The sequence below is a fragment of the Gekko japonicus genome, unplaced genomic scaffold, assembly GCF_001447785.1.
Source record: "Gekko japonicus isolate JY-2015 unplaced genomic scaffold, Gekko_japonicus_V1.1 scaffold2342, whole genome shotgun sequence".
NCBI lineage: Eukaryota > Metazoa > Chordata > Lepidosauria > Squamata > Gekkonidae > Gekko > Gekko japonicus.
Window position 1 is genome coordinate 207,042 of NW_015173207.1, and position 15,049 is coordinate 222,090.

Below are 15,049 nucleotides of genomic sequence, written 5' to 3' on the forward strand. Positions count from 1 at the left end.
CACTACTTCCAGCCCAGCCCACCTCCTAGAGCATCCTGGTTCAGGTTCATCCTGGTTCATCCTGGTGATGCTAGGGATAGCTCAGCCTGTCTCCCCGTGGCCCCTGGAGGCAGCTTGCCAAAGACAGAGGGCATTGGCAACCCAGGTCATTGGATGACTGTCATAACGATTTGCTGTTCAATAAAGTTTGGAGCTGCGGTGGCTCAAGTGGTTAAGATGCTGAACTGCAGGCTCTGGAAGGTCAGTAGTTCAGCAGTTTGAGACCCGGGTGCCGCATGACGGAGTGAGCTCCTATCTCTAGTTCCAGCTCCTGCCAACCTAGCAGTTCGAAAGCAAGAAATTGCAAGTAGATTAAATAGGTACCACTTCGGTGGGAAGGTAACAGCATTCCGTGCGCCTTGGTGTCTAGTCATGCGGCCACATGACCACGGAAACGTCTTCAGACAGCGCTGTCTCTTCAGCTTGGAAACGGAGTTGAGCACCGCAACCCTAGAGTCGGATTCGACTGGCTTTCGAGCAAGGGAACCTTTACTTTTAAGGTTTTAATTAATTTTATCTTGTTTTATCTCTGGTTGCACATCGCCCAGATCCCTGCAGTGGCAGGGGTGGGGCGATTCATAAATATAATAAATAAATAAAATAAATAGCCCACCTTTCTCACAGGGACTCAAAGTGGATTACGGATATAGAGTCAGTACAGTCAACAAAATAGGATATTCAGTAACCAATGCATTAGGATTCTAGAACCAACAGAAAGCTTTACCTTTACCTTTTTAAAGTCTGGGGCGTTGTACAGTTCTGTCCCTTTGTGAGTGGATATACCTCCCCCCCCCCTTACTACCCCACTCCCACAACTGTGACTTCCCCTTAGGCTGCCCTTTCACATATCCAAGAGTGTAAGCAGGGATCACTGTTTTCAGTCTGTCTAGAGCCGCTGATGCAGATGGTGACTGCAGCCATGAAATTAAAAGACGCCTGCTCCTTGGGAGGAAAGTGATGGCAAACCTTGACAGCATAATAAAAAGTAGAGACAAAAGTCCGTATGGTCAAGGCAATGGTATCCCCAGTGGTACTGTATGGCTGCGAGAGCTGGACTATAAGGAAGGCCGAGCGCCGAAGACTAGATTCTTCTGAACTATGGTGCTGGAGAAGACTCTTGAGAGTCCCTTGGACTGCAAGATCACATCAGTCAATCCTAAAAGAAATCAACCCTGACTGTTCCCTGGAAGGCCAGATAATGAAACTGAAGCTCAAATACTTTGGCCACCAGCTCCTGCCAACTTAGCAGTTCGAAAGCAAGAGAGTCTTCAGTCTTCAGCGCTGGCTCTTCGGCTTTGAAACGGAGATGAGATGAGCACCGCAACCCCGCAACCCTAGAGTCGGGCTTTCGAGCAAGGGAACCTTTACCTTTAATATGGTTTAGGAAGGGGTGTGTGTGTGTGTGGAATAATACTGAGGCTCCTGGAGAATGTATTTCTTTTACCCTGTTTACATTTCTTTTTTTTAATATAATTTTTATTGAATTTTCCACATTAATAAAACAAATACAGACATATCACATAACATATATACACAGAAATACCCTCCACCCACCTACATCCCTCTAAACACGTCCCCCCAAGCCCTGGAGATTTTTTTTTTTTGTCCAGAAAAAAACCGAGTTGGAGAATGCCCGGAGCCAGGTGCGTGCCAGGTACAAGCGACCCGCCCCTTTTCGGCGCGGTGAACCCGGAGCTACATAGACCGGCGGTGGGGGAGAGTCCAAGCGCGCTTCTTCCCCCGAAGAGCTGTTTCCAGGTCGCCTTCGAGCGGTCGGGACTTCCCCGAAGCCCCAACTTGGAGGAATCCCTCCGCGTCACCGCGAAGAGGCCGCGTCGCGCCTTGCAGCCAAGGGGAGGCGGCCGCTGTTCCCCTCGCCATGGCCGAGCCGAGCCGGAAAAGGCTCAAGGGCGGCCTGCCCGCGTGCACCCTCCACCGGCATGGCAGAGCGCCCCGCCAGCTGGTGAAGCAGAATTTCCCGCCCGTGGTGGAGGAAAGCTTGTGCGGGGTCACCGGCGCCCTGCTGGAAGTCGCCTACGTCTTCCAGATGCTGGTAAGGCCGCTCTGCCCGGCAAAGGACAGCGGTTTTCTCACGCGGACGCAGCCTCTCGGCGGCTGCAGCGGAAACAATCCAAGGCTGCCGCTCGCTCTCGACCAGGCTCCTCCCTTCGCCGCCCCCCCCCCTTTTAGCAGCTTCCTGGGACGACCGCGAGGTTTGCGGCTTTTCGGAAGACCCTCTTCTCGCACCCGTGTTTTTGCTGCGGCTTATCGGGATTCTTTCTCCGGTTTTTTCCCCAGATTGGTCCGAAAAGTGATGTGCATCGCTTTTTTATATATATATATATATAATATTTATTTTATTATTGCAATGTCTTGCTTTCGAACTGCTAGGTTGGCAGGAGCTGGAACTAGAGACAGGAGCTCACCCTGTCTTGCGGCACCCGGAACCGCTGAACTACTGACCTTCCACAGCCTGCAGTTCAGTGTCTTAACCACTTGAGCCACCGCAGCTTCCCTTTTATTTTATTAGAAATACACAAATACAGATATGCAGATGAAACATTTTGAAATAACACAATAAATCCAACATATGAACTTTCAAGCAAGATTTCCACATTGTTACCAATGTGTGTGTGTGTGTGTGAATAATTATCCATAAACCTTTGTTAAACCTTCTAACAATAATATATAAAATTATGCAACTCCTAACCATGTGAAGTATATAACAGATTAACTGAGTATGTAGGAGTTTCTAATGATTTCAATAAGAAGAAAAGCAAAAAATGAAAGCATAATAACTGAAGGAACATGGCAACTCTTCCTCTCCTCCGAATGGTCCCAATTTCATAAATGGATTTAATGTGCATGGCTTGATAGGGTTGCCCCCAGTGTTCCCTCTAAGCTGAGTTAGTGTGAGCTAGTTCACAGTTTTTTAGCCTCTGGCTCACAGATTTTTGTCTTAGCTCAGGAAAGAGGGCTCCAGAGCACACTGATTTATGCAGGAGCCAAATCGCTGGCTCACAACTTTCATGCCAGGAGCTCACAGAGTAAATCATAATGATAAGAGTAGAATTTTTGCACACAAAACTCCAAAGCTTAGAAGGGAACATTGGTTGCCACCTCGCCTAGAGGAAAATGTTCCGCCCTTTTCGTACAACGGCATTTTCCAGATCATTAATACCCACTAAAACGATCATTAATACCCGTTGGAACGAGCTTCCTGCCGAGATCAGGGCCCTGTGGGACTTGTCACAGTTCCGCAGGGCCGTGAAAACAGAACTTTTTAGGCAGGCGTTCCGCTAGGAGCAACGTCCTACCAGCATCGCCCAGTGTGAACTCCGATCCAACACGCCCTAGCGCAGTGGCACCGCTGAATGTGTCCCTAAACTGCACTTTATTTTTATCACCATCGAATTAATGTTTTATATTGACTTGTCTAGGTTTTTAAATGATGTGTTTTATTCTATTACTGTAAAATGTATACTGCTTATCAGTTTTTGGAAGCCACCCTGAGCCCGCCTGGCGGGGAGGGCGGGGTAAAAGTTAAATAAATAAATAAAAGCATCAAGCACCCATTTCCACACGGTAAACCTCTATTAAGTGGGCAAGAGATTTTTCTCCAGGTTTGTTGGCACCCCTACTAGCTAGTCGAAAGAGACTATGCATGTGTAAAAATCCATGTCATCTTGTTAACACCCATTTGGGTTTTCATCTGCAACTTTAGCACAGCCGAGATCTAAGGCAGAGGCGCACAGGCAGGTTGTTTGTGCTAGCTTGCTAATGTTGTATGAGTGCCAGTGTGCTGGCCGAAATTGCCACTTTGCATGCCTGAGCACACTAGAGATCCAGTACCATTTTTGTCCAGACAGGTGCTGGGTTTAAACAATATGCCTGGTCAGTGCAGCCCATAGCAAACCTCTTTGCCATGCTGGCATCATGTTTAAAGTAGGCTATTGGTTTTTTTTAATCAAAGGAAGGTGTTTTGTGCATGTTCCAAGCAGACACTTTTATTACTTCCGTGTTCGAAGGCTAAGCCTTTCCCTGGTACTGAAAATAGGTTCTGGTCTAAACCCTGGTGAATCATAGCTTACATCCCCCATGATTCCCTTTCTTGGTGGTCAAAGGCAACCCCTCCTTCCTTTCTCATCTGCCAAAAAGCTGACTGGATCCAACTCATTGCTTTTTTTCTAGCATTAGACCAAATGTTTTCTGGTGACTTGTTAACTCTCAGAAGAAGCACTGCACGTCTTCTCTGTATGTGCAGAGATCATTTCGGGGGGGTTCCACCGGGTGAGGTACGGGGGGCGGGGCACATGACGAAGCCCCGCCCCCTGCTTCCGGCCGCCCTGCTTCCGGCCCTCATTCAGCCAGGAGGAGGCAGGAGAAGAGGGAGGATAAGTTGCTTCCTCCCTGCCTCTCCCCACCCCTGCCTGCCTGGGGCCAGGGAGGGCCTTTGCGGGGCTTCCTTGCACTCCTGCCGGCCTTGCAGGTCCACCGCCGGGCCCCTCATGGGGCTCGGCAGTGGAGCTGCAAGGCCGCCAGCGGCGGACCGTTGGGGGCGGGGTGTGTGGCCTTATGACACACTTCCGGTGATGTCAGGGGGTGTGGCCTTATGACACACATCCGGTGATGTCAGGGGGTGTGGCATATGCTAATGAGTTATGCTAATGAGTTCCCCTAGCTCTTTTTCTACGAAACGACCCCTGTGTATGTATATGTATACATGGGGGGGAGAATATTTTTATACCCCCCCTTTTCTCTACCCAAAGGAGTCTCAGAGTAGCTTACCATGTCCTTTCCCTTCCCCTCCCCACAACAGGCACTTTGTGAGGCAGGTGGGACTGAGAGAGCTCTGAGAGAACTGAGACTGGTCCAAGGTCACCCGGCAGGCCTCATGTGGAGGAGGAGTGGGGAATCAAACCCCGTTCTCCAGATTAGGTCCTTTCCACATTCGCCCACCACTCCAGATTTTCTCAGTGTTCAAGTCGAGGCAATTTAAGTCCACAGCAAAGCAGCATCCAAATAACCCAGGGCAACAGCAGGCTGAAACTGGGCTGAACACGGAAGGGAGGTAGTGCAGTGCAGAACGGGGGACGGGACGGGGGGACCTGGATTAAAAAGAAGGTTGAATTCGATTTTAGTACAGAATTGCTTGGGGGACACCGTGGTGAGCATCGATTAAAAGGGGAGTGCAGTGGGATGCAAAAAACAACTTATTTTGCTTTAATAACTATTGGGAAAAAAAGATATTTAGGGCCCTGGTCACACGACAGGATTAGGGCTGGGAGAGGGCCGGATCGGGGGCGGAGCAAACGGGCGCGATCCCACCGCAACATCTGGGAAGCGTTGCGCACCCGTCCCCGATCCGGCCCTTCCGGCAATAATCTGCAGCAAGAAAGAACCACCTACCGAGGTGGTTCTCTCTGAACGGCCGCATCAAAGCCAGCCGTGGGATCGCCGGCGCGTTCTTCCGCCGGCGCATCCCCGGGTCCTGGCCGAACTGCGCATGCTCAGACATGCGCAGTTCGGCAGCCTCCCGTGGCTTCCTCCCCGGTCTCCCCGGCATCTGATCGTGCCGGGGAGCAGTTGCACGGCGGCTCACGGGATCTGTATGATCCCGCCGCCGCGTGCCTATTTTGGTGCGGCTTTCAAAAGCCGCACTTTGCCCGTTCTTTTTGTCTCTCGTGTGGCAGGGACCTAGAATAAGCTAAATTGTATAAGAACAGTTGTTAAAAGATACCTGTAGAATATGGCCAACGAGTAAGGGGAAAAGAGGGGATTACAAGATTTGGGCTGGAGGTTGGAGCACTGTGGGAAGTCAGAAGGGGTGGGTAATTAGGAGAAAAGGATATATGACAGTTGGTAAAGTGATGTATCTTTGAATTATTAATATAGCCTAGTAAAATTGTGGTTTAAAAATAAAAATAAAAGGAGAGTGCAGAAAGGGCCTTAGAGTCAGCCGCTCTTAGTCACTGCACCACACTGGCTTGTTTGTCCCTCTTTCTCCACCAGAGGCTCTATTATTTATTTATTTATTTGTTTGTTTGTTCAAATTTATAGCCCGCCCTCCCCGCAACGGGCTCAGGGCGGCTCACAAATAGGGCAACATGTGCCAATAGTTAAAACACAAGTAGAGCAAAAAAATGCCAATAGTTAATCAATAAAACAAGATAAAACCAACATTGAAAACAGCATAAAGTGCTCCAGATGTTTTGAAAGATCTTCAATCGCAAAATGGTATCCTGGGGATGGTAGTCCCAATTCCATGGCATCCCGGGAATGTTAGACCCAATTCAATGGTATGGTTCCACGTGATATTATAAATATCTTGTCACAGGCCCATCACAAACCCCGATGTTAACTAATCAATTGGTGGTGGTGGAGCAACAACGATGGTAATACAGTAGTGATGGTACGTTGGTGGGGTAATGTGATGGTGTGATGGTGGCGGCGGCTCCTACGCAAAAGCCTGGCGGAAGAGCTCCGTCTTACAGGCCCTGCGGAACTGCGCAAGGTCCCGCAGGGCCCGGATCTCTTCCGGGAGCTCATTCCACCAGGTAGGGGCCGCCACCGAGAAAGCCCTGGCCCTGGTTACAGCAAACCTGGCCTCTTTGGGGCCTGGCATCACTAGGAGGTGTTGAGACCCTGACCGAAGTGCACTTGGGGGAACATATGGGGAGAGGCGGTCCCCTTAGGTATGTTGGACCCTGGCCATATAGGGCTTTAAAGTGTGTCTTACAGGCAATGGAGACAATATAAATAATTTAAAAATCAGCATTAAAAAATTGTATATTAAAATTACATGTTAAAAAAATTAGTGGAAGGCCTGGATAAACTAATATATCTTCAGCTAGCACGGGAAGCTTTGCATGCTAAATAACCCACTTTCAATGCACTTTCCAACTGGATTTTGCCAGTTCACACAGTAAAATCCAGTTGGAAAGTGCACTGAGAGAGGGTTGAAAGCGGATTATTGTGTGTGTGTGACCACAGCCCAAGTCACCCGTTGCCCTGTATCCTATGACAGAAGCCCATTCTCTTCCCTTGGTCACTCTCATGTGGAATTCAGCTGCTCTTGAATGACTTCTCCTCCCTAGATACTACCTTAAGGGTGCGGTCAGACGGTGTGCTGAGAGTGGGTTAAACGGCTCTTGTTCTGACCGGATTGTATTTGATCTGGATAATCGCAATCACACTTACCTCCTTTATCCTGCCTCACCGTGCAGTCACGTCGCTCTCTGTCGTCTACACTACCAACGTGTGAGACCGTATGTCGGCGAGTTTTAAGTTTTTTCTCAGTTTGCGCATAAGTGCTCATCCGTAGAATGGGGGTGTGTGAAACTACCATGGCGCATGCGCAGAACCACCCCTCCAACAAAAGACTTTCCTTTAAACATTTGACCCGAAAATGGCCTCCGTGAGATCCTGGACTCATCTAAACGCTGAAACAAGTGACCGTTTAAATGTCGGTTTTCTAAACACGGTAGCAGAGCTCCGCCTATGCGCGCACCGCCGACACTAAAAAAAATGGCGGGCGAAAAGCGGAAGCCTCAGGCAGCTTTCGTGGGGAGGGGGTTTAAACCGGAAGTGGCTTGACACCGGAGGAGCGATCACACGGGGGAAATGCGGCTTTAAACAGGAGAGCTGATAAAACACCACTTTGGGACCTGGTAACAAAATATTCCGGGTTAAAGCAGTTTTGAGCCGGAAACTAATGGCTGAGGATGGGAGGCAGATGTTGACTGTGTGATCGTGCATATAAAATCCGTTGCTGAACTGTCACGACACCAGATCAAACGGCGCGTCTGAACGCACCCTGATTTATTTATTTATTTATTTTTCACATTTATACCCCGCCCTCCCCAATGGGCTCAGGTAATCCTGACCTACGCACATTGAACCTGCAGAGTCATTGATCTGCCTGGGGCTAAGGGCGGCCAGGGAGAAACAAAGACACACTATATACACGTAGTGATAGCTGGTTGTGCAGGTGTGCTGTACATAAGGTAAAACATGTTTGCAAAAAAGTAAGCAGAGGCATAATCCAAAAACTCTAGTTGCACAGCCCACATGCTATGTTCACAGTTGTAGAGCCTTTGCACAGGGTGAAATAGTTGTCTTTAGTTCTACTTTTAAGGAATATACTATATTTAAACAATCTTAGTAATCTGCGTGTAAAATAATGGTTGAGCAGTTTCTGTAACGAAATTTATAACTTGATACAAAGTTCCGGTTTTCTTGTGTAATCTTGTAATTCCATTTTTTCCATTTCATTTATTAGCTTCATTGACCCAAGGTCTTAAGCCAAACATGCAAACAACAACTATAAAATTTAGGCAGAACGTCTTTACAATAAAAGCTAATAAACATGCTCTTGATCAGTAATATCAGACCACATTTTATAAACTTCAATGAATTCTATAAAATCCCATGATATTATGGAAATTAGTTCCATAAAACCAGAAAGATCTCTGGTTGACTTTTCCTATCCTTATTTATATCAAAGGAGATTGAGGGACTGTAAGGTTAATTGGGCAGGTAATCTTGTAATTTATGGTTTGAGTACCTTAACTTCAGAGAAGTCCTGCACTTTTGAGAGATGATTACTAGATTTTCCACAATTTTAAGGATTGTAATAGTGGCAGCTTGGGTAGTTGAGTTAGTCCCTCTTTAAGAGTTTCAATTTGGGACAGAAATTGAGACCGATTTCCCACAAGCTGCTGCTCTGCCCTCGCCCTTCCTTTCCCCCCAAATGTATGCATTGATTTCCCACTACTTGCTGCGCGGCCAAATCTTGACCCGCAGCTTCACCTGATTTCCCCCACGTCTTTGCGATCCTCGGAAAACAGGCTCAAGAAGACGCGGGGGGAATCGGGCAAAGCTGCGGGTCAAAATGCGGCCGTGCAGCAAGTAGTGGGAAATTGATGCATACAATGGGGGGGGGGAGCGAGGGCGGAGCAGCGGCTTGTGGGAAATCGGTCTGAGTCCTTTTTCCTGTGAAGAGGACTTACATGACTTGGTAGGTGAAATTGACACTGTTTCCATAAATATCAGTACTGTCTTGGCAGAGTTACTCCAATCTAAGTCCACTGAGGTCAATGACCTTAGACTGGAGTTATTCTGTATAAGTTTGCACTATATATTACAGGGCCACAGGAAGAATGAAGGAGACTAGAAGGAGTGGAATTAGCTGGTCTAGGAGGGCCAATTAGGTGGTTGAAAGAATTGTTGAAGACAGATTCAGAATGAATAGAATGCAACACGACACAGTTGAAGAAGTAAAGGAAGCAAAAACAGAACCAAGTTGAAGGGTGTCAGTCAGTCAGTTTATTATTACAGTCTTCAACCAGTACATGACAATTTAAAAGACAAATAGAAAAATTCCCAATACTATCCTAGCTGGTTATGAGCCAGTAAAAACCTTAGTAGCGTAAAAGCTTATAAGTTATATAAAATATAAAGGAAAAAAGAAAACTACTGTTCAAACCTTTTAAACCATTTCAAAAGTCAGTTTAAAACATTTTTGCTAAAAGAAGAAGAAGAGAAGAGATTGGATTTCTACCCCGCCCTTCACTACCCAAAGGAGTCCCAGCGCGGTTTACAAACTCCTTTCCCTTCCCCTCCCCACAACAGACACCCTGTGAGGTAGGTGGGGCTGAGAGAGCTCTTGACAGAAACGGCTCTTTTTTCAAGAACAGCTCTTATCAGAACTACAGCTTGCCCAAAATCATCCAGCAGGTGCAAGTGGAGGAGTGGGGAATCAAACCCGGTTCTCCCAGAGTAGAGTCCGCGCACTTAACCACTACACCAAACTGGCTCTCTAAAAGTAGGGATATGGTCTATTTGCCTCACTTTTTGCGTTCCTTGTATACCTGGGTGCAGAACCTAGCCACCTGTCTTGATGTATGATGATTCCTATTCGACAACAGGTATTCTAATTTAATTTTGTTTGACCTCCCTGGGAACCATTCCAGCAGTGGGCCGATGATTTCCTTTCGGCTCGCCACATGGAAAGAGCAATTTAAAAAGATATGCTCCAGAGAGTCTGTTTCAGTCTGGGAACAAGTGCGCATACCGTCCCTCTATTACTGCGGACAGCAAGGCCATGCTCCTTGCTAGGGTGAAAGCCATTCTGGTATTATAAGATTCAAGAATGTATAAATAGGCCGTGGAGCAACCACATACCTACTGTTTGCTGAAGAAAAATCATTTGGTGAACTGCAAATGTCTGCTTGCTTCTCCAAATCGAGCACTCTCTGCTTAATAATCAATTTTGCCCGATATATGCCAAGATTTAGGAGGACTTGGGAGGGAAGTTGAAGGGTGGTTATTATGATGACACCATTCAGCTGTTGCTATATTCCTTCTAAAAAGAGAAAAGGAAGCCTGTTGACAACACTACACTAAATTTTGTATTAGGAAGTGTGTGTGTGTGTGTGTGTGTGTGTGTGTGTGAAGTGCTGTAAAATTGCAGCTGACTTATGGCAACCCCAAAGGCTTTTCAAGGCAAGAGATGAACAGAGGTGGTTTGCGGTTGCCTTCCTCTGCATAGCAACCCCAGTCTTCCTTGGGTTTCCCATCCAAGTAGGAATCAGGGTAGCTTCTGAGATCTGGGCTGGGAGCCAATGGGCAGGGTGCTTGAGGGAGAACATCATAGGTGTCAGGAAGCAGGGATATGAGGAATAGTAGCAATCTCAGTCCTGAATCTGGCATTATGGGAGTGGTAGGGTTACCACCAGGGGTCATGTCGTAGAAAAAGAGATGCAGGGGCTCATTAGCATAACTTATTTGCATAACTTATTTGCATATGCCACACACCCTGACATCACCGGAAGTGTGTCAGAAGGCAACACCCACCGCTCAGGCTCCACTGGACTGTTTTGGATTGCTAGCTATTTGGGGGGGTTGAATGTGCCTATCTGTCCTCACAGAGGAGGGAGAACTTGTACCTGAATAAAACTTGGTCTTAAAGGTGCCACCAGACTGTTTTGGATTGGTAGCTATGGGGGGGGGGGATGCACAGATCTGCCCTCACAGAGGAGGGGAGGCTTATACCTGAAGGCGGGCGGGGGGGGGGCTCTGCAATTTACCTGGCTGCTTCTTGCTCCCCGTGGCCCAACTGAGGGCTGCTGAGAGCAGGGGGCAGGGCTTGTTGCATGTGCTTGCCCCCTGGGCTCCTTACTGCCAGAGCTCCGCTCCTGTGCGCTCCCACAGGAAATGACCCCTGGTTACCACCTTCCACTGGTTACATCCTTCCAGTGACCTTATGAATGCAAAAACTAAGATCACAGGAGTAATATCAGAGGATGGGGGGAGGGTAGAACTAGCTTGGTTTATCCCATGTGTATTCAGCTTTCCCATGTGATTTCTACTATTACAGGGTGTTACAAAGGGATGTAGTCACAGTGAGTGGCAGCCATGCAGCCTGATTCATCATATTTTACGCTTTCCACTGCTGTTTCTTAGACATCTACATTTTTTTTTTTGCAACCAGTGCTATGTCTAATTATATAGCTGTGGCATCCTTTGCCCTCACAAATATTTGCCGTTGAAATGCGCCCTGATTCAGCAAGGGAGATCTGAGTGCATAAACAGCCTTGTACACTTATTGCCAGTACAGCTGATTACGTAAATGCTCCAGGTTTTTGTTAGCATGCCTGTGTGATTGTTTTATATGAGCTGCAGCGAGTGTTTTCATTTTGTTTGTTTGCAAAATACAGGGTGAAATCTTTGATCGCTCTGATATGAGTCTACCAAATGTTTCAAAATTCTTCTGGGAACAGGCCAAGGAGGAGAAGGAAGCCGCGGAAGTACTGATACAATACCAGCACGACAGGGGGGGCCTGTACTGTACCAAAGTTATCCAGGTATGATGCAAATACTGGCTAGCAAAATATTTTCTTCTTTCACAGACTGTTCTTTCAACAGCTGGCAAATATCTCACTTTCTAAGTTTAATTTAATGATACAATCATCTTCAGACATTGTCTTCTTGATACATTACGGTGTTTTCATTGTTAACACTTTTAGTGAAAAGTAAAGGTAAAGGTTCCCTTGCTCAAAAGCCAGCCGAGTCCGACTCTAGGGTTGCGGTGCTCATCTCTGTTTCAAAGCCGAAGAGCCAGCGCTGTCCGAAGACGTTTCCGTGGTCATGTGGCCGGCATGACTAAACACTAAGGCGCACGGAACGCTGTTACCTTCCCACCGAAGTGGTACCTATTTATCTACTTGCAATTTCTTGCTTTCGAACTGCTAGGTTGGCAGGATAACACTTTTAACGCATGTGCATAAAGAATAACATATCCCCTCACTCTCTCTTCTCTTTCTCCCTCCCTGCCCCACTCCATGAAGTTAGTATTTGTCTTGATAGGTTCAGGAAGTTTAACCTCCCCATACCAGCATAGTAGTACTAATCCACTTTGGGCTTCCTTGCAGCTCCTAATTAAAGAGATAGGGAATTCCCTCGTGGATTCTCTCTTTCTCTTCTAGTTCAGTCTAGTCTGAAACCTTCCCCAGGCAAGGTGTATGCAGGCCCCACATATGTGGAAGGCTCATGCCCTGTATTTATGTACCACCCTTCCTCCAGATAGCTCAGAGTGAAGTAAATGCTTTTTATACCCACTTATTTGAGATCCATCTGGGTCAGTGTTGTATCAGTGGGACTTTATTCAGCTTCATAACAATATGAGTTATTAAAAAACAGCCTAGAATTTCATTATCAGAAGTACGCATTCTGAGGGAAGCTGTTTCCTGTACTTTTATATATGTTTTAGTTGTGCTTTTAAATTGTTTTAATAAGTTCATAATGCTTGTTTTAACTGTAAGCCACTATGGTGGCCCTGATGAAGACAGAAAGGCAGGAATAATTTTAATTTTATTTACAAAATGGGTCAGCATCAAATCTTTAGTGGCTTGGCTGACATAAGGCCTAAAAGCAGGGGTCATTTTGTAGAAAAAGAGGTGCAGGAGCTCATTAGCATAACTTATTAGTATAACGTATTTGCATATGCCACACCCCCTGACATCACCGGAAGTGTGTCAGAAGGCAACACCCACCACTCAGGCTCCACTGGACTGTTTTGGAGTCCTAGCTATTGGGAGGGGGGAACATGCAGATCTGTCCTCACGGAGGAGGGAGAGCTTGTACCTGAATAAAACATGGTCTTAAAGGTGCCACTGGACTGTTTTGGACAAGGGGGCCGGGGGGGGGGCTCTGTAGCTTACCTGGCTGCTTCTTGCTCTGACTGAGGGCTGCTGGGAGCAGGGGGTGGTGCTTATTGCATGTGCCCGCCCCCTGGGCTCTTTACTGCCGGAGCTCCGCTCCTGCGCGCTCCTGCAGGAAATGACCCTTGCCTAAAAGTGACTGTAAACCTGGCCAGTATCCTTTGTATATATATTTATTTGTCATATTGGCATCTTTTGCTATTTTCAAGGAGCTCAAAGTGGGAGACCAGCTTCATAATAACTTTGTGAGGTGGATGCACTTTGTTTTTTTCCTGTTTGCAATTTTTGTTGTGTTGTTTGTAATTCCAGAAACCACCCAACGTGTATATAAATGGTGTGGCAGCGGCTCTGGAAGTTGCCTTAATACAGTGGAAGATGTTGGCAGGCTATTTTGAGGATCTTTATGCTCTGAGTATCAAGAACTCAGACCCCCACACTGCAAGCACAATTAAGAAGCAATTTCTAGCGCCCAAGATCCAGAAGATCAGGCTGATGGGAGATCTAATTACGAATGCTCATAGGCTTAGGAGCGCTCAGGGTGGCAGAGGTGACCTTGAAAACTATCTTATAGACCGTTTACAAAAAGAACTAAGGCCAGACATAGAAGCTCACGGCCGTCCCCGTACACCACTTCAGAAATGTGCAGGGGCTGCGAAGGCGATGCCGCTGTTGCCAGAGGAGTTCCCACAGCAGAATGACAACATAAAGCCAAAATACTTAGGGCCGCATTGCTACCCCTCTCAGCCACGGTGGAAAGGCTTGAGGGAGGCAGATCAAAGACAGGGACACAAATGGCATTAGACTGCTTGAAAACAGGAAACCCCCCAGTGCCTAGCCGCTTTGGGATATTCATCCATCACTGAATTGACCTAGCGTAGATGTCTGTGGACGTATGTGATGGTATCATTTCTCAAAGCAGCATTCCCATAAGCAGAGTAATTGCACCGTCGCCTTTGAGTCATCAGTGATTTTTGTTGGTTGTGCCAAAATTGAGAGGGCCGTTGTTTTTATCTTTTGTAAAATGGTCACACCCCAATTGCAAAATTTTGGTAACCTGTATTAGCTACTATGCACTTTGGTCTTCTTCTAGCACAAACTAGAAGTGCTGTACAGCAGAGTGGCTTAGTGAGCCTGCATTGCAATTTTTGCACACACAATTTTAGGAACTTTCCAGATTGAACTTATTTGGAGCCAGTTGACATTATGTGAACGTTATATCACTTGCTAGAATTACTACTTTCATTTATACTAAGAGTTACTGCAGCCCATGTGCAGCACACAGTCTGGAGTGTAACTGGCATTAAAGTTGTGAGTGATCGATTTGGCTACTGCATAAATTAGTTTGCTCTGGAGCCCTCCTTCCTGAGCTAGGACAAAAATGTGTGAGCCAGAGCATTAGAGCAACTAGATTCAGGCCAATGGCAATAACTTGGACAAAAATGTGTGAGCCGGAACATTAGAGCAACTAGATTCAGGCCAATGGCAATAATTTTTGCTTTTTCTACTATGAAACAAAATGATCTTTCATAAAGTTATTTCTGTGAAATCACGAAACCAATTAGATTTTCATCTTTTAACGGTTGCTCAGATGGGCTTCCTCTATACTATTAATTAAATTCTATTTTAGTATATCTATTTTATACTACCAAAATGATTTTATATAACCACGCAGCGTAATATAGGAAGAATAAAATTATTTTTATCTTTGTGTTTAGATATTTCTATTAGGGATTTTTAATATGAGGGATTTTTACTGTATATTCAGTATGTCTGCAATAGAGATAATG

At 46.5% G+C, this 15,049-nt stretch overlaps 1 protein-coding gene across 1 annotated transcript; it reads left to right on the forward strand.

The window, feature by feature from the left end:
* The first annotated feature begins 1,757 nt into the window (after window positions 1-1,757).
* LOC107120029 (ferritin light chain-like) lies at window positions 1,758-14,926 on the forward strand. Its single transcript, XM_015422670.1, has 3 exons — window positions 1,758-2,092; window positions 11,760-11,906; window positions 13,572-14,926. The coding sequence occupies exons 1-3, from the start codon at window positions 1,919-1,921 to the stop codon at window positions 14,061-14,063; spliced, it is 813 nt and encodes a 270-aa protein (XP_015278156.1). The 5' UTR covers window positions 1,758-1,918; the 3' UTR covers window positions 14,064-14,926.
* The last annotated feature ends 123 nt before the right edge of the window (window positions 14,927-15,049 follow it).

What these genes read in the sequence shown, in the direction of transcription:
- LOC107120029 (XM_015422670.1), top strand. Translation starts at nt 1,919, where the DNA reads ATGGCCGAGCCGAGCCGGAAAAGGCTCAAGGGCGGCCTGCCCGCGTGC. An exon ending in CCTACGTCTTCCAGATGCTG is followed by an intron (nt 2,093 to 11,759) that starts GTAAGGCCGCTC and finishes TGCAAAATACAG; the next exon opens with GGTGAAATCTTTGATCGCTC. An exon ending in ACTGTACCAAAGTTATCCAG is followed by an intron (nt 11,907 to 13,571) that starts GTATGATGCAAA and finishes TTGTAATTCCAG; the next exon opens with AAACCACCCAACGTGTATAT.